The following is a 19,155-nucleotide window of genomic DNA, read 5'->3' as shown; positions in this document are numbered from 1 at the left end:
GGCAGAGGGACGGAATGGAGGTTTTCCCAAAGAAGACATCCGAATGGCCGACAGGTGCCTGAAAAGATGCTCACCATCACTCACCATCAGGGAAACACAAATCAAAACCACACCTGTTAGGATGGCTATTATTGAGAAGACAAGGGGTGATATGTGTTGGTGTGGATGTGGTGCTGGTGGGAATGCAAACTGGTGCAGCCAACGTGGAAAACAGCATGGCGGTTTCTCAAAAATTAAACACAGGATAACCCTGTCATCCAGCCATCCCACTTCTGGGTACATGTCCAAAGGAAGTGAAATCAGGCAATCGAAGAGCTGTGTGCACCCCATGCTCACGCAGCTTTGCTTACAAAAGCCAAGAAGTGGAAGCAGCCTGCCTGTGTTTGGAAGAATCAGCAAAGAAAGGAGCATCATTCAGCCACAGGAAAGGATGGCCCGTGAAGGCATTAGGCTGTGTGAGATAAGTCTGACAGAGGAGGACAAATGCTGGGTGCTCTTACTTCTTTTTATTTTATTTTATTTTATTTTTTTATTTTTTTAACTTTTATTTATTTATTTATTTATTTATTTATTTATTTTTTCAACGTTTATTTATCTTTGGGACAGAGAGAGACAGAGCATGAACGGGGGAGGGGCAGAGAGAGAGGGAGACACAGAATCGGAAACAGGCCCCAGGCTCTGAGCTGTCAGCACAGAGCCCGACGCGGGGCTCGAACTCACGGACCGTGAGATCATGACCTGAGCCGAAGTCGGACGCCCGACCGACCAGGCCACCCAGGCGCCCCTGGGTGCTCTTACTTCTACGTGGAATCTAAAAAAGCCAGACTCACAGAAACAGAGAGTGGAGTGGAGGTTGCCAAGGGCTGGGGGGTGGAGGAAACAGGGAGATGTTGGAGACAGGACCGAAACTCACGCTCATAAGATGTGTAAGTTCCTGGCATCTAATGTGCAGCTTGGTGACTACAGTGAACAACACTGTATTATACACTTGAAGGTTGTTAAGAGAGTAGATGCTAAGTGTTCTCACAACCAAAAAAATGGTAATGACGTGATGGAGGTGTTAGCTAACCCTATTAGTAGTGTGAATCATTTTGCAAGATACAAATGTATTAAGTCATTAGTTTGTACGCAAACTTGCGCAACGTCATACGTCAGTTATGCCTCCCAAAAGCTGGGGCAAACTCAGATGCAGGGATGGGGTCTGTCTCCTCCTTTTCTCGCACCCTATTTTCTTACCTTTGGAAAAGCGGTTCACTTTACATTTCTATCCTTCCTGCTGTATTTACTCTGGACTTTCTGTAGTTGTTGTTGCTGCTATAAATGAAACATTTTCCATTTCATCTCTAACCAGTAGTTACCAATACAAAGAGAAGCTACTTATTTTTGGGGGATGTATCTTGTTTCCACCTGGCCTCTGAAGCCTCTTATTCTGTCATTTTCCACTGAAGCCTCTTAGACTTCAGGCCCACAAACTTGTTCTCTACAGACAAGGCAATCCTGCCCCCTGGCCGCACACACCAATCAGCGTTGGCATCCCGCTGCTCGCTTGGGCCCCCATGCACATGGCTGAGCTGCACTGATGACTCCCAAATCCATCCACTCTCCCCATGCCCAAAGCTGGGCCGCTGGGCCACTACCCCACCTCTCACAGAAGACATTGGAACTCCCAGCCCTGGTCCCCAAGAAGAGGGCAGCCTTCTCTCTCTTCTCACACACTGACCATGTCGATCACACCCCGGGGCCCCTGCCTGGGGTCCCACACAGCCAGTGTCCAGGGCTTCCTGAAGGGGCCAAACTTAAGTCAAGGGGCTTCAAGGACTCGGGCAGATGCCTTGTTTTAGGGACCTTGCTGGTTGCTAATACTTGGGGTAGAAGGAGAGGCAAACCCTATGAGGCCTTCCCTGTAGGACTCCAGCCGGGACTATGAGCTGTGGGGGTGCAGTTCTGCCCACCACCCTCATCACAGCTCTGAGAATAAAACCCGTCTCTGTGCCTGCAAGGCCAGGGTATCTGCTTCTGCCTTTACCACTCCCTATTTCCCTTCAGGAACACTGGTACCCATCTATCCAACCACCTGTCTATGGTCATCCATCTACCCACCCACACATCCATCCATCCATCCATCCATCCATCCATCCATCTACACATCTATCCATGCATCCACCCACCCACCCACCCAAACATCCATCCATCCACTCATCCATCATTCCATATCTTTTAGTTTGACAATAACTCAGCAAATAAACTTCTTATTGGTTGTTGGATGACGCTGTCCATGACATGCTGGCCAATATCAGCATCTTTGCCACTCAAGCATTTTTGCACACTTCCTTCGGTCTTGGAAGCCCCTCCCAGGTCTCAATCTGGTGAACCCTACTCACCCTTCAGGTTCCAACCTGAATATCACTTTCTCATAGAGTGGCCTCCAGGGACTTTTGACCTGGCTGGGGACCCTGTCATCTCCTTGAAAGGCCCCATTCTCCTCTCTCAGGACCCAGCCCCCTGCCTACATCAAGTCTATCCCCTGTGAAGGACCATGACTCCCGTGAGGCAGGAGCCCATCTGTTCTGTTCACTGTGAGGCCTGACATACATGTCTGTGGACAAATGGCAGTGGGCAGTAATAGTGGGTGGCAGATGTTGAGGTCACCCTGGCTAGGCTCCACTGGAACCCGAACATACTCAGGGTGATAAGGTCCAGAGAAGACTCCTGTAGCAGTTGGGGGCTTGCCTGGGGCAGGCCTTGAATGTTGGCCATGGGTCATAGTTTTAGCTTTTGGAAGCTAGCCCATCTCTGGGGTTTCCTGAGCAAGGGTTGAGATGTTCAGAGGATGGTCCCAGGAGGGCCAGCTTCCATGCATCTTGGGTTTTAGGGAGACTGAGGGGTCAGCCCAGCAGTGGGTGGGTGGTGGGGTAGGGTCACAAGGGGGAATTCAGTATGAGGACTTGAGGACTGCTACTTATCTTTTGTCCTCTCTCTGGGGCAGATGTGGGGGCAAGACCAGGCCGGCAGGGGCTGGTGGGCAGCAGCATGAGCTGTGCCAACTAGAGGTCTGGAAGGCATGCGGTGGGCAAGAGGATGGGCTCAGTCTTGACATGGCCAGCAAGTGGTCCAACGGGCTGCACCCGCGCAATAGTGCAGAGACACAGAGGTCAGGGCCAGAGGCGTCTTGGTGTCACGGCAGCAGTGGCACTAAGAAAACACATTTGCCACCATGGTTCCTATGGGCAGGGGGTTGCCACCCCAGGACGCAAGCAGGAACAGGTGCCTGGGGAGACCTGACGAGCCCACGTGACATGTGCAGTCATTCCTGGGGTCTCCAGATGTGACGCTTAGGGATGTTCTGACAGCCCCAGGAACAGGCACCAGCATGAAGCTAATACAAGAGGAGAACAGAGACCCTGGAATCACAGGGCTGATGGGGGATGCATGGGCCCGTGCAAACACTGGGACCAAGGCATCAGTGCACTCTGCAGGCCCCTTTCACGTGTCAGGTAAGAAGGATTGTTTGCTCCATGGACGGAAAAACAAAGAAAATCACCTATCGCCCATTGGGAATTAAGATAACTCAGAAAACAAGACTTTTCATTATAGGAAGATTCTAGAGATGTGAAGCATTGAAGACTTGGGAACCCTGCTTGTCACTGTGGACAGGCTGGGTTGTGGACTCTATCATGGACCCACCTGGCCCTGCACCCCATAGGGTGCTGCCAGGCTTGTGACATGTGTGTTTCTGTATGTGTATTACACCTCAAAAAAAGGCAGAAAAAACTCAACCCATTCTTGTTGCCAAACAACTCATAGGCTAAAGAAGAAATCCCAGTGGGAATTAAAAGAAATACTTAGAAGTAGAAAATACTGCAGATGCTACAAGGCAAAGCTTGCAGGATGCAGCTAAACCCATGTTTTGAGGGCAGTTCATAGCCTTGGATATAAATGTTCATATTAGAAAGGAAGATAGGCTGAAGACAGACGAGCTGAGTGTCCAACTTATTTTAGAGAAGGAATACTTACCAAACTCAAAACAAGGAAAAGAGAATGGAAAGGAGAGCAGAATCAGTCGAAAACGAAAATGAAACCACATCAGGAAAGATCATGTGGTATAAAGTGGGCTCTTTGAAAAAACTAACAAAGTAAAACCCCCCAGTGCGACTGACAAGTGCAAGGGAAGAGAATTTAAATTATCCAGTGTCCCACAGACAGTGCAGGGACTAAGAAGGGACAGTCTACAACCAAACGCCGATGACTTAAAAAACAATTAAAGGGGCGCCTGGGTGGCGCAGTCGGTTAAGCGTCCGACTTCAGCCAGGTCACGATCTCGCGGTCCGTGAGTGAGTTCGAGCCCCGCGTCGGGCTCTGGGCTGATGGCTCAGAGCCTGGAGCCTGTGTCCGATTCTGTGTCTCCCTCTCTCTCTGCCCCTCCCCCGTTCATGCTCTGTCTCTCTCTGTCCCAAAAATAAATAAACGTTGAAAAAAAAAACAATTAAAAATGGGTACATTTCAGAAATACTCAGCTTACCAGAGAGCTGATTCAATGAGAAATACAAAACAGATGGACCCTGTAACTGTTAAAAATTGAGCAGCACTGAAAGAACTTCCTTCAAAGGGAACAGGTGGCCCCATAAGTAAGTGGGACCAGCCCTCCAGGAGCAGTGCGCCCTGTTGTTGCATAAACCCTCCCAGGCAGGGGCAGGGGCGCTCGCACAGACTGAGAGGGCCCTGCCCCCAGTACCAGTCGGAAACGGCACGAAACCCCAGAGTAAGCACCAGCAGATCCAGTGCAACGGTGCACCAAGAAGATAAGACAGCTGGCCTGGTTTGTCTAAGCAGGAAAGGATGAATTGACATTAGAAAATACATGCGTAAGTATTAAAAACCTCAATGATCAGTTCAAAGGGTGCAGAAACATTTTCGTAAAACCTAAGGTACATCCGTGATAGGACGTGGCACAGAGGGCAGGCACGTAGCAAACGCCACCCTGGCTTCCCCCCCCAGAAGGGGAGAGACAGCACTTTCTGAGCCCCGTGTCCCCGAGGCAGGATGCGGGCCCGCTACACTGTGCTACCTGGCACCTTGCTGCGGCTCCTGTGGGCACAGAGCAGGATGACAAGGGACACGTGATGCAAAACCTTTGCACGGGCTGGTGACCTGGTCAGTGAGACAGAAAAGCTAAAGAATCTGTAAGTTATGGGAAATAACGAACGAGTCTAGCAAGGTGGATGGACGTAAGATTGAGACGATAAGTGAATTGCGTTTCCAAAGAGCAGCAACAGACAAGCAGAAAAATGCAATGACAAGATGACCATCAATTTAGAATAGAAGCAGAAAATATCCAGTTCCAGAGCATAAACTAATAAGTGATATTCAAGACTCCTACAGTGAAAAAATGTTACTGAGATCTAAATAAATGAAAAGGAAGAAGTGTTTATGGAGAACTTATAATGACCGAATTCTCCCCAGAGTGACTGACAGATTCAATAGAGGTGTTTTTTTTAATGTTTATTTATTTATTTTGAGAGAGAGAGAGAGTTGGGGGGGGTGGTAGAGAGACAGGGAGAGAGAATCCCAAGCAGGCTCCGTGCTGTCATCACAGAGCCCAACGTGGGGCTTGATCCCATGAACAGCGGGATGGTGACCTGAGCCGAAACCAAGAGTTGGACACCCAACCGACTGAGCCCCCCAGACGCCCCTTGATTCAGCAGAGGATTTTGTGGAACCTGATAGCTAATTCTCAGATTGACGGGCAAGAGTGAAGGCTGAGCAGAGTCAGAACACTTGGAAGAGGACAGGAGCGGGTGCCCAGCCGGGAGGGCTGGGTCTGGGCCAGGGGCCGGGAAGCCCACCCTGCTGTCCAGAGCTGGGCGCACAGCGGCTGTGGCCAGCATCGGGGTTGGCAGGTCCAGGAGCGGGTATCCACAGGGAAACGCATAAAACTGGGCCCTTACCTCAGCTACAGAAAAAAGTCAATTATGGAGAAATTATGAGCACGTCTCTGTTAGACCTCGGGGGTGGCGAGGGTTCTTAAGGCACAACAAGTACTAACAACGAGAGAACACATGAATAAATTTGACTATATTAAGGCTGAGAGGAGATTATACCAAGGCAGGAGACCTCCAAGGGGCCCCTCCTGGGGCGCACGGTTTTCAGGGTGACCGGGTCATGCTCTTTGCCGCCTCCGTGTCGTGCGGTCCGAGCGCACCCTGGACCCTCCGGGGTACACCCGCACGCCGCCGTGGAAACCACGCTGGCTTCCACAGAGCAGGGCGCTACGGGGCTTGCAGATGTGTGAAACAGCCCCACTCTTCTCACTGTTTTCTTGGGAAAATGCTGCTATCGCTAATAGAAATACGTCCTGTGTGTCAACAGGCAGCAGTTTATTGCTATTTTTAAGTGAATTACTAGGTAACCGCTTCCCACGTCTCAGCCCTGAGACTGCACCACGTCTACACCACGGACCGGTAGGCATAACCCGCACAAACAGAAGCTCTCTGGCTCTGGCTGCTCTGCGATTTGCAGGGGCGTAAAGGGGTCCCGAGAGCCAAAGAGGCTGAGAGCCGCTCGCTGCCTTAAAGACGGTGGGAAGACAAGTTACAGACGAGACCTTTACGGTCCCGGCAAGACGGTGAGACTCTGAAGAAAAGCACGAGGAGACGGGCCCGCGGGCGGCCGGAGCGCACGTGTGGCCGCCGCGTCGCTGGGCTCACGCCCCGGAGGAGCTGCGGCCCAGACCCACGGAGAGGCTCGCTACTCCACAGGGGTGACAGTGACAGCGCGCGTGGTCCGATGAACCTTCGCGGAAGCGCGTGAAAGGAAGTTCCAGAGGGTGGCACGCATCGCAGCTGATGCTCGTTTTAGAATGTTAAAAACAGCGCGAACGAAACGATAACTGCTTTTAGGCACAGAACCGCGAGGGGACAGGGAAGGAGGGCAGGAGCCTGGCCGGCGGACCGGGGGCGGGGGCGGAGGACATCACTACTTTCTGGGCTTTAGTGTCGTGTCCGGTCCGGTTCTAAAGATGCAGCGAAGGGGCGCCCGGGTGGCTCAGTGAGTTCAGCATCTGACTCCAGCTCAGGTCAGGACCTCGAAGTCCGTGCGTTCGAGCCCCGCGTCAGGCTCTGTGCTGACACCTCAGAGTCTAGAGCTGCTTCTGATTCTGTGTCTCCCTCTTTCTCTGCCCCTCCCCTGTTCCTTCTTTCTATCTATCTCTCAAATAAAATAAAATAAAATAAAATAAACATTAAAGATGCAGTGAAAAGGCAGAAGCCTGTGCACAGACCAGGGACGGGTACGGCCACAAACAGAAGGGCACGTGGGCCTGGTGCTGACCCTTCAGGGAAGCCAGGGACCTGACCCACCAGCGACTCGGGCCTGCGTCCTGCTGCCAGCGGAGCTGGGACAAGGGCCTCTCAGCGAGGGGCTGGGTTCCGGCTTATTTTAAAGGAAAATTGAGCATAGGAGGAGCCAATCCTAAAACTCTCATTTGGGGGTGAAAACGTAACCTAATGTCACTAAGCCAATGTGTTTTCATCTACAGTTTTGAGTTTGTAAGTAAACACTTACTTGTTGGCAAGTGATCTCGTTTTCTCCGCTGTCTTAGGGGCTGGGGCTCTGCGGAAAGCTGGGCTCTCCAGCCCTTCCTTCGTGCCCGACCCGGACCTCCCGCACCGGCACACGGCAGGGCCCCGGAGTCCGTTCCAAGGATCGGGGGGCGGGGCCCGGGGGGCCTTGGTGATGCTGGCCCACGGCAGCCTGCTGTGGCTGCTGCTCCCGCTGGGGACTGATGCTTCAGAGGCCACGTGTTTCCTCTGGGCGCCACGACCCACCCTCCGCTAATCTCCCCCAGAAACCATGACCCCCCGCCAGCCGCCGCTGCCAGTTCCAGACGCTTTTAGCAAGTTCAATCTAGCAAATTCGCACTCGGGAGACACACTCTACAGCTGTCATGACAAGCGCGCATCCGGACAGCAAGCCATCACCAGAGCCGAGCTGCCCCATCGGGACCCTGAGTCTGACAAAGGTGGGTGTCCCAAGACAGCCCCCCCGACCCTGCACAGAGGTGCCTCAGCCCCAGCGGCCCGGCCACCCACCTCAAAGGTGTTCCCGGTCACATCGAACTCCGGGGGAACAAAGGCACCCTCGGGGTCATCTGGGGGCGGAAGAGAGAAGGCTCTGGTCACACGCCCACAACGCCCAGGGTGAAGAGAGACCCGCCAGCCCGGAGGGAGGCGCGTCGCCTCCTGCTTCCTGGGGGCCGATGGCTCTCTCCCGACCCCCTTCTGTCCCCGCGTCCCTGAGGAAACAGCGGTTGAGAGGGAGAACCTCACTCTTCACTGTTACGTGTGGGGAAACGGTCCCAAGAGCACAGTGGCGGGGAGGGGAGGCCACGGGAACACTGGAGGCAGATGTCAGGTGGCCTCCGGTGCCCGCTACGATGCCCTCTGCACGTGCACTCCCTGTTGGCCGGCAGGGCCGGATGCCTCGGAGCTGGCAGCCCCGGGCTCGTCCCTGCGGGGACCACGTGAACCGTGCACGAGGGCCCTCCCGCCTCCTTCTCCCTCAGCGGTCCTCGGGGCTGGAGATCTCACCAGGGGACCAGGGAGGCCTGGGCTCTGTTGCTCTGGGCCAGCCCGGGGCGCCCGTGTCCACGCTGTGCCCCCAAGCTACCTTCCGCGGCCCACCCCCGCCGCCCTGCCCCGGGCTCACCGCTGAGCAGCTCCATGAAGCACACGTTCCCGCTGGTGTTGAAAGCCAGGGTGTCGGGCGTGATGCAGAGGGTCTGGAAGATGGCCGCGTGGGCAACGCTCCTCATGGACAGGCTGCACTCCAGGCACACGGCCCACGCTTCCTGCTCGCTGAGGCCGCTGTCCCGCAGCGACAGGATGTCGGCCAGGGACACGTTCTCCTGCCAAGACAGGCCGCGGCTGAGACGGGTCTGGGGACGGGCCCAGGCCGCCTCGGGGCCCCCTCCCCAGGGAAGGCCCGGCACCCCCACGTCGAGACCGATTCCGGGGAGGCAGACAGCACGCGGCGACGTTTCACTTTACGTCAGAAACGGGGTTGTAGGCGAAGGCTTTTTAAGGAGAAACAACAAACCCAGAACGTCACCCAGCCCACCGTCCCCCGGATGCCAGAAGCCACAGAGTATTTGGCAAAATGACCAGCATATCATCGGGAACAGGTGTGGCTCCTGCGGTCGGGACCTAGTTCTTTGTCCCAGAATTTCTGGCCGCCCCACAGCCCCCCGGCGGAGGCACCCGGCCCACAGGCTCACCACCCGCGGCTCGGTGGGCACGCCGAGGGCTTTCGGGTCGTAAGCAAGACGTGGGCACCGGTGGAGACGAGCCGACGCGTACAGATGCACGGTGTGCGGGAAGCCCGTGGCAGAGCAGGTGCTCCAGGCGGCGCACGGAGGACCCAGGTCAAGGGGCTTCCTCTTGCAGGCCAGACCCCAGGCCTCCCTGTGCTGGGCTCGGCGTCACATCTGACCAGACTCCGCTGTGACTACGTCACCAGCACGCACACACGCACTGCGAACGTATGCACGTCGGACACCTGCACGCTGCCAGACACGCACACACCTCGCACGAGGGTTTACACCAACATGTGCACTCACATGCACACATGCAAGTCACACATGTACCAACACGCTCATAAAATGAGTTGACGTGTCCTCAGTGGTCAGGCATATGCCACACAGTCTCACGCACGCTCAGAACCCATACTTTCACTTAAATGCACACTTGTGCGATCCCGAGTCACACACACCCACATACATTCACACATACGCCATACACACCCTCACACGTGCACAACATACTTGTATGCACACACTCAGACCCGTACGTGCACCCTGAGCGTGCACACACACACTGCCACACGTCAGACACCTTGGATCTCGAGGCCCTCATCTGGCCTGCTGTTCAATGCCCTAGTCACCTCTGTGTGTCTGTGGGACTGTGTTCCCCCGGCCCTCGGGAGGGAGGAGCTGAGGGAGCCAGGCTGGGAGCTGGAGCCTGCAGGAAGCATGTGCGTGGGGTCAGGAGAGGAGGTGGAGGGTGGGGGAGATGGTGTAGAAGAGAGACGGAGCCCCCTCCTTCTCCAGCCTCAGCTGCCCACCCCTCCCAGCATACAGGAGTGTTCTCCCCGTGTGGCCAAGCCCTCCGGGCCTGGAAAGTCTCCTAGCTCCTGCCCTTGAATTTCCCCCATTTGTATTGCAAGGAATCCCCACAACCACAGACAAAGGGGAAAAGAGTTTAAGCCAAGAAAGAGAAAGAAAGAAAGAAAGAAAGAAAGAAAGGAGAAGAAAGGAAAGAAAGAAACATAGAAAAAAGGAAAAGGGGGAAAGAAAGAGAAAGAAAGAAACAAAGAAAGAAAAAGAAGGAAAGAGAAAGAAAGAAAGAAAGAAAGAAAGAAAGAAAGAAAGAAAGAAGAAAGAAAAATCAGGGAGTGGCCCCCATGGGCACCTTGGCCAAACCTCTGGGGTTCAGCAGTGCGGGTGACAGGAGGGGACCCGGGCCTGGGCTGCCTGTGCCCACGTGAGTTGGCACACCCCACCATCTGCTTCCTCCTCAGAGCTCAGCACAGGCCTCCACGTCACTCCCCAGGCCCTTCCAGCTCTTTCTGTGGGGTAGATGGATGAGGGAAGAAGGGCAGCCAGCCCATTGGAAGCTGGTTCAAGAAGACGGGGCCACGGGGTTCACCCACATCCAAGTCAGAGCTGCCAGCCAGGTTCCAGAAATGCGTGCAGCCCTGTGATGAAGGTGGTCTGGGAGTTTTCAAAGGAGAATGAGGGCACAAAGCAGAGCACAGGATTAGACTCGGGCGTGGAGGAGGCTGGCAAACCGGAAAATCTGAATTTCCCAGCCTCTGAGGTCCACGGATGAAAGGTCTGTCTGATCTGGCTCAGTCTAGGGCCCTCGCTGCAGCACGTGGGCTCCCCAGGACGCAGGAGAGCCCAGTGATGCTCGTGGGGCCTCGTTAAAGAGGCGTCTTGGCAGCGTGTACGTGCACACACAGCACACACGCGTGCACACGCACATGCACGCGACCACACAAGTAGACACACACTAACCAACAACCCAAAGCCTGGGTTTACGCTCCTGAGGAGAACGAAGCCCACGGCGCGAGCGTGAGCCGGTCCCCACCGCAGGCACCTTGTTGATGCTGTGCTCGCGGTGTCTGCACAGGCTGCAGGCACCAGCTCGTGCGGGTGTTGACTGAATGTGCTGCCAGGAGAAGGGAGCCCAGGTCGGGTGGCTCCCCGGGGGCATCTCACGGCCCAGAGCCTGACTTCCTGTTCGGGTCGAGGGCCCCCGGCCCAGCTGGAAGATGCCCCGTGAGCGGGGAGGCCCCTAACCCCCAGTGCCTGTTCACGGTGGGATCATCTAAACGGTGGGGGGCAGATTCTCTGTGCGACTTTACGGGGTGGATTCCGTGGGTCATTGCTTCCGGCACACGGCGGAAGCTGCCACTCGCGGACAAGATGCCCTCGGCCCCTCCAAAGCCCAGCTGTTGCAATGGGAAGGCACGATTCAGCTGACACACGGTTCCAGGGTGGGGCTGAGATGTGCCGCTGGCTCCGTTACACCAGAACGGTGGCGGGGGGTCACCAAGTGCTGGGGGACCCTGACCCACGGCCTCCCTGGTCACCTGTCCTCTGGGGCCTGCCACCCACCCTTCCGTTCCGCCTGCTCCGGCCCTGGCTGTTGGAATGACCCTCCCTTGCCTGAATCCACGGCCCAAGGAGGGCAGAAGGGCTGAGGCTTGGCTAATGGGCCGGGCAGGGGTGAGAGACGGGGAAGCCCGTGCCAGCCACTCTGCTCCCTCAGCGCACGTCCCCACCAGCCCCCCGGCCACCTTGACAGACAAGAGCCACGTGGGCGTCCTGCACGTCTGTGCCCATCTCCAGGTCCTGTGGGCTCTGAGCCTTGCTGCCAGGTGGGCCCGGATCCGGATACCATGGGCCCCAGGGCAGGACTCGCGGCTCCACTGGCCGCGGCAACGTTTCGGAAGGAGGTGACGGGCTGGGAACAGAAACACCGGCCGCAGCTCCCACTGATGCCTGTCTGTAGTCCCCCGTCCAGTGCAGCCACAGACCCGCACCCGTGAGGGCCTGTGACAGGCCGGAGGGTTCGTGGCCTCCCACACCGCAGCCGTCCCCTGACATTGCCAGCGTGACATGACCTTGTCGCTGCTGGGCAGCCTCTGGTGGCTCTACCTCTCGGGTACAGACACAGACTTCAGCGCAGGCCCAGAAAGTTCTTCAAAACCCAGTAGAGCCCACAGGGCCTGGAACCCCACCCCTCACTGTTGGCCAGCAAGGTGCTGCCTCGGCTGTGAGCAGGCCTGTGAGCTGTCCTTCCCTAGCGATTGTGCAGACACAAACCCCCCTGTCTTGTCCAGGCTGGGAGGAGGGGCACTCCTCAGGGAGGCTGGTCCCCAGGGAAGCCCCTCGCCAGCCACAGGGCAGGGCTGGCTTCCCACCTGACCACCCTTGTCTGGTTAGAGCAAAGTGGGTCTATCCAGGAGCTTCTGTGCCTCGAAGACCCCCCCCCCATCCCATCAGAGATAACCCTGTGAGTCGGGGTTACGTGGGGACCCACAGGGACCGTGGACGGTTATTGTCCATTTCAAACATACTCTCGTATGTTACTTTTCTCAACCCTAGAGCATCGTGATGGGAACCCCCAACAGAAACCCAAATCATTGCTGAGGACACTTGTGGACAATCTCGGGGCCTGCTGGCAGCTTGGAGGAAGCTGGGGAGGTCTGCATAGTACCCCGTTGGGGGTGCTTGCCCTAAAGCGCCCCCCTCCAACTCTGGACTGTCACCCAGCACGAAGCTCTCCTCACCTCCCCAGTCGCCTGCTGCTCTGTGTCGTCTGGGTGGGGTCATCACGTGGACCCGGAGGGCCCAGTGGGAATATCTGTTTCTTCACAGGGCACCCACAGCCGTGGGTGCCTCCAGGCTGCCCCCCACCCACCTTCACATCCCTGGGCCCAGCCTGGTGCCCAGTGCATGGATGCTGGGGAGATGCTCACAGAACCTGGAAGGGATAGGAAAGCCCCCTACACCGCAGGGAAGTCTAGAAACCCGGAGATGCCCTGCCCCGGTGCCAACCTCACCTCCAAGTCTGCCCTGTCCTTGTCCCCTGGAGGCTCCTGAAGGCGACATCACCTGCCTCCAGAAGGCCTGGCATCTGCCCCTCCGGCAGCCGCTGCTCTGCCTGGTCCCTCATCCTGACCTTTGCTGCGACCGGTGCAGCGGGACAGGTGGGGCGACAGCCCCCAGGGCCTCAGGCCCGCTCACCACGGGCCCGGGGGGTTTGCAGCTGAGAGAACCCTCCGGGGCACACACCCAGAGTGGAAGCGCTGGGACACTGCCACCAGCAAGGGGGTCGGCCACCATGCCTGTCCCTGCTGACGTGGCCACCATACGGTCTTTCAGTTCTTGCCACCTAGCACTCGCGGACAGGTGTTCACGGCAGTGTATTTTGGCTTCCTCGATATTGATGAAGCCAAACATTTTTCATGTGTTCACTGGCCATTTGGATTTTCCCTGGGGTTACAACCAGGGAAGGACATTCCCTGGGGCTCGTGGGGAGTCCTGGCCTGTCGTGCAGTCTGCTGTTATAATCAGCTATGAAAATGGTGAATTCCCATGTCTTGTGCAGTCTGTCCGTGTCCTGGGTCTGGCACCCACCACCCCTCCGTGGGTGAGAAGATGCCCCGTGTCTTCTCTGTCCTGGCTCTTTCCGGGGTCTCCGTCAGTATGGGTGATGTTGCAGTCTGGCTACCCCCTCACCTTACACGGGATGGCTTTTCAGGTGCAACCTGATGCCATAATGTTAGCAGGTGCAGTCACACGACCCTGATGGGGATTGAAAACCTTCAACACCAACCGAGTTGAATGTATGCAGGAAGCATAAAGTCTGGATCAGGTGTGTTCACAGGCACAGGACATTGGTCTGGCTCCAAGGCTTGAGCTGGACAGGCTTCCTATTTTACGGGAGCATGCCCAAAGACAGTGCCTGTCTCCCCCAAAAGGTGAAGGAAGTTTGAAGGGCTCATCTGAGCTTTCCCAATGGATGCTACTAACCCAGTGGCATCCCACTTCATCCGAGGCCTTGGTCACAGGACGATGGGAACCCCGCAGCCGTATGCACTGTGCACAGCTAGGGGGCTGCTCCAACCCAGAGGGGCACCAGGGAACCCTCCAACCCAGCGAAGGCAGCAGGGCCACGGGGATACAGACCGTGGGCGGGGATCCGGCTCTGGCTCTGAATCCCGGCTCTGCTGTTGTTTGTTTGGCACCAGCCACAGGGCACAAAGGAGGCCCTAAAAGGATGGGGTCGCTGATACAAAGAGCCACGTTCTCCATCTGCTTTGGATGGTGACTTAGGAGGTGAGTCTTCTAACAGACACACTGAAATGTGTCCTCTGGGGGAGATATTGAAGACTGTGGGCTGGGCGCACCCTTTCTTTTTGCATCAAAGCCATGGAAATGCCCAGAGGTTTATTTATTCTCTAGCTTTCCCTCTCTGCAGCCTTGTCTCTCACCAAATCCAGGCCACCATGGCGGGCGGGGGGGGGGGGGGTGCACACCAACCCTCGGGTCCGGCCTCAGCGGCTCTTGGCAGGCCAGCCACAGGGTTCCCATGGCAGGCTCTGCTCCCCAGAAGGACAGGGCCACCATGTCATGAACCCTGCCCTTAACAGCCAGCCTTCTTGCAAAAGTGTGTGTGGGGGGATGGCAGGCAGAAGGCAGAGGGCCCTAGGGGCTGTGGCTAGGTCCTCAGGAACCCCCTTATCTGCTCTAGGAGGGTGGTGGCCGTGTCTAACCCTTGGCCACCAGTCTCGCCCACGTGGGCACTGGAGGGTCCTCATCAGCAACATGCCGGTTACAGCCCGTTCCGTGGATGGTTGCATGATGCCAGGATCCCTCCACAGTGAGCACAGAAGCCCAGGGATTGGGGCATCTGCCTGCTTGGAGGCTTGGAAGGCCCTCCTTTGCCAAGACCCCAGAGCCTTGGGTCTTCCTGGGAGTGGCTGCCTTCTCGGGGGGCCACCTATCACATGGAGGGACCCGGCTTGTTGATTTGGCCCCAGGCCTCAGCCTGCGGGTGCCGTGGGGAAGCAAGAGGTGCAGGCAAATCGGTTCTGTGGGCACCTGTCCAGTTAATGACCAGAAGCTCTATGTGGCAGAGACTGCTGGTCCCTCTGAGCCTTGGGAGGGGGGATGCTTCGGGACTCGGGATGCTGGGCGGAGGCCTCTGCTGTTCTCTGTGCGGGCAGCAGCCCTCAGTCCCGGGGGCTCCCCCGCCCCCCCACCCAGCTCCTGAGCAGGCCGGCCTGATTGCGCTCTGCTGGCCAGTGCCCCCCACTGACCTCCTAGGGTGCCGGCAGGGAGGAGGACAGTGCTCCACCCCCTCCCGCTCACGACGCCCCACCCCACACTCATCCATCCAACGTTTATAATCAGGAGCCCCCACCCTCACCGCGGAAGGACCCAACTTCTTCAGTGACCACCCACCCACTGCTGTCCCGTGGGGCTGACATTCCAAGGGTCCTGTCCTCTCAAAGCGAAAATGTTAAGGCTGACCGGGCGTTGTTGAGAGCGGCCTCCAAGACCTGGGCCAGGGGCAGGGGTCCTGGGAGCGGGGGCACCCTCCCCCGGACTCTCCCTAGGAGCAGGTGGGGGGAGGCGGGGCTCACCGCGCCCGGGCTCACCTCGTCCTCCGGCAGAGTGGGGAGCGGCTCGAAGTCGTAGCCCGCTAGGTCCTTGCCGTCCTCCTCGTACAAATCCGCCACGGCCGCGTCCATGGCCTGCATCGTGCGGGCGCGCGGGGGGCGCCTCGGACTCGGCCAGCGCTGGGGCCTCGCGCTCCGGCCGGCGCCCCTGCCCCGCCGCGCCCGTCCGGCCTGGGCCTTCCCGCGGGCCCTGCGCCCGGCTCCGCGCGCGGCCGGGCTCGGGCTCCGGTTTGGACTCCGGCTCCGCGCGCGGCCGGGCTCGGGCTTCGGTTTGGACTCTGGCTCCGGCTCCGGCTACGCGCGCCCCGCCGCCATGGCAACGCGCCCGCCCCCCGCGGCCCCGCCCTCGGCGCGCCGCCCGCGCGCCTGCCGCAGTGTCACCCGAGCGGGGGACGGGGTGTCCGGGAGGAACCGGGGGTCCCGGCACTCGCCAGGCCGGGCTCACTTTGGCGGGCGCTTGGGCGCGACTGGGGTCTGCGCGCTCTCGGGGACTCTGTTCCTCGGGGACGCTGGCTGCTTCTGCAGCTGCACGGAGCCGGCGGCCTGTGCGCGGCTGGCACCGTTTGGGGCGGGGCCTCTCGTGTGGCCGGCGTCCTCAGCGACGCCACCGCAGGCTGCTGCCTGGGTCTGCGCCCACCTGGGGCCCCGAGGTCGAGGGCCGTGGCCCACTCCCAGGAGGGCTCTGGGTGGGACGTGGACCCTCCGTCCGCCCCCCCCCCCTTTCCTCCCCCCGCCGCCCAGGGGCGCGGCTGCCGCAGTCCCCGCTGGGGGTGGCGGCTGCGGAGGCGCGCGGTTGTGGGGGGGGGGGGCGGGGGAGGGGAGACGGGAGTGAGGGGGCAGGAGATCCGGCGGGGGCCCGTCTGGGCAGCTTGGGGTCTGGCCTTGCCTCCTCGCTTGAGTGAGGGTCTCCTGGATGCTTGTGCGGACCCAGGATTACAGCTTCATCCACACCTTCCCAGCCAGCCTGGGGGCGTAGGAGACGCCACACAGCCCCTCCCCACAATTTGGCGGTCCTGCTGCCTCCTGATTAACCCCTCCGTCGCCCCATTTGTGGCCCAGTGGCTGGACTTTGCGAAGCACCGGGGTGAGCCTTGCCCCAACCTGGGGCCTGTGGTTGGCAAACAGCCGGGCAAAGGGCCAGACAGCACCCCCTACCACCTTTTCCACGGGAGGGTGGGTGGCAGTCTCACTACCCTGGTGGACGTGGTCCTCGCCCGGCTCCCAGCAGAGCTCTGGGCCAGAGCCCCGGTAGGAGAGCAGGTGCTACTGGCCAGGCTTGTGGGTTTCCACATGTGGCCAACCCCCCCCCCAGCCCCCCCCCCCCACCAGGTGCACGGCGGGTGCTCCCCAAATTCTCGCGTGAAGGAGGCAGGTGTTGTGGCAAGGCCTGCCAAGTCCGAGCAGGCACTGGGGCACAGATTCCCAGCATTCTGTGCCCAGGTCAGGTCACTGTGACCCTGGGCCCTGGCACGTGATACCCAAGCATTGGAGGGCCATCCGAGTCACCAAAGAAATAGGCCTCAAGCTGGCAGCCAGGTGGGTGCTGGCCGGCCTCACCTGGGGCAAAATGCTGATCCTTGAAGCCACCCAAGTCAAGCAGACTTGTGGGTGCCGCTCCCCACTTCTGGGGGTTCTGGGAAGCTCAGGGCAGCAGCCAGGGGGGGGTGGGTGGCGGTGGCTGGAGCTGCAGAAGCCAGCTGGCAGCTGTGCGGTGGGGGCCAGTGGGCAGCACCCAGGCCTCAGAAGGAGGCAGAGGGTGGCAGGCGGGCCGCTCCAGGCTCCCAGTCCACAGAGCTGAGCCCCCTGCCCGCGGGCTCCCCCTGGCCGCCCTTTCCCCTGCGGAGGGCTGGAGACGCCCTTCACCCGCCGCCCGGCGCAGGTGCCCCGTGCGCCCCCACGGGCTGCAGGGACCTCACGGGGGTGCATGTGGGCTCTGTCACCTGGCTCCGCGGTGGCTGCGCCCCTGGGCCAGGGGTCAGGGGTGGGGACTGAGGCGCCGATTGGGAGGGTAAAGATAATCCCACAGCTGGGGAGCGGTCCTGAGTCTGAGGACACACGGTCTACTCGGGAAGAGGTGCGAGCAGTTTGGGTGACGGACAGGCTTTGATGCGGCTCACTCAGCTTTGGCTGTTGCAGCCTGAAGGCGCCTAGTGGACACTTCCCGGCTCCTTGGTCAGACTGCTGCTCGGAGGAGGAGACGGACCAGGGTGCGCGGGGTCGAGGGGCCGCGGGGAGGTCAGGGGAGGAGCTGAGGGGGAGTGGCAGGGCGGGGTGGGAGGAGCTGAGGGAGAGGGGCGGGGGGAGGAGCCGAGGGGGGAGGAGGGGGCAGGAGCTGGGGCTGGGGGGAGGGGCCGGGGGAGGGGCTGGGGAGCAGCTGAGGGGAGGAGCCGACGGGGGTGGGGAGGGGGTGGGGGTGGGAAGACCCCCGTGGGGCTGAGGCCACACTGCTATCCTTCCTTCGTTTAAAAGTTTGTCGTCATTGGTCTTGTTCAGTGAGTGATGTCACCCCCCCCCCCCCCCCCCCCCCCGGAAGCTTGCTCAGTCCGAGTGTTTGCATACGAGCCGGCTTTTGTGGCCAGCTTTGGTCCAAGGAAGGATTTGGTGTTGGCTCTGTGTTTTGGTGCCTTAGACACAATAGATGCTCCGTTAATGTTGGACGAGGCATGATTCTTGACCCCAGAACAAGTCTGATTAGACACTTCCCAGAGCAGATGAGACACACTTGGGTGTGAGGACATCCCAGCGGCCCCTGGATGTCCACTCGAAGATAGTTCCAAACTCAGGGCCAAGAGCCCTCGCGAACAGACCGCTGGAATAGCCTCTCAGTTTTGGCCTCCATGCCTGCCCCTGCCACCACCCCAGGGTGCCCAGCCCATGCCCAGCCTTTTTCCTGAGGCCTCTGGGGTGATGTCAGAGGTCCGAGGCCATGACATGGTGGTGCCCCAGCCTTCTCAGTGGCCTTCCCTGACCTCTCTACTCACTCTCTGCCCCACCTCACTTTCCCACAAGACTCTCCCCACCCGCGCAGATCCTGGCCTGAGCTGCCCTCCCTGCCTCTGGCCTCTGCCCTCCATGGACCTCCCTCCTGGTCAACGTCAGGTCAGGACACCCCTGATGGACGCTGTTTCCTGCAAAGCTCTGTGCTGACTGCTGGGCCCTTGTCCTACACAGACACTGGCAGGACTCTGCCTTGTCCTTCTGAGCTGGGCGTCTCCTTCGGATGGGGGCTCGCTCGGGTCTTGGGGCACTCAGTTGGCACTCAGCATGGCCAGGTTGCGTGCCGAGGTGAGCGGAGTGGGGTCTTCTGGGTCCTGGCTCTCACTTTCCCTAAATGAATTCTGAAAAGCTGTCAAACTGTTTGAACATTTCAAAGTCAACATTTACATTTTTAAAGAAATCACAAAT

At 58.7% G+C, this 19,155-nt stretch overlaps 1 protein-coding gene across 3 annotated transcripts in view; it reads right to left on the bottom strand.

The window, feature by feature from the left end:
* KNDC1 (kinase non-catalytic C-lobe domain containing 1) overlaps positions 1 to 16,370 on the bottom strand; it is a 67,188-nt gene extending 50,818 nt beyond the window's left edge. Inside the window, exons 1-3 of one of the 3 annotated variants that reach the window (XM_045439334.1) lie at positions 15,730 to 16,370; positions 8,704 to 8,902; positions 8,088 to 8,146 (exon numbers count right to left, since the gene is read on the bottom strand). In XM_045439334.1, the coding sequence (XP_045295290.1) occupies positions 8,088 to 8,146; positions 8,704 to 8,902; positions 15,730 to 15,831 (360 nt within the window). In that variant the 5' untranslated portion in view covers positions 15,832 to 16,370. The remainder of the gene's footprint in view (positions 1 to 8,087; positions 8,147 to 8,703; positions 8,903 to 15,729) is intronic. The other 2 variants (XM_045439333.1, XM_045439332.1) reach the window with 2 other exon arrangements.
* Positions 16,371 to 19,155: the final 2,785 nt, after the last annotated feature.

Source organism: Leopardus geoffroyi, chromosome D2 (genome assembly GCF_018350155.1).
Source record: "Leopardus geoffroyi isolate Oge1 chromosome D2, O.geoffroyi_Oge1_pat1.0, whole genome shotgun sequence".
Lineage (NCBI taxonomy): Eukaryota > Metazoa > Chordata > Mammalia > Carnivora > Felidae > Leopardus > Leopardus geoffroyi.
This window is presented reverse-complemented; position numbering and strand designations above follow the sequence as displayed.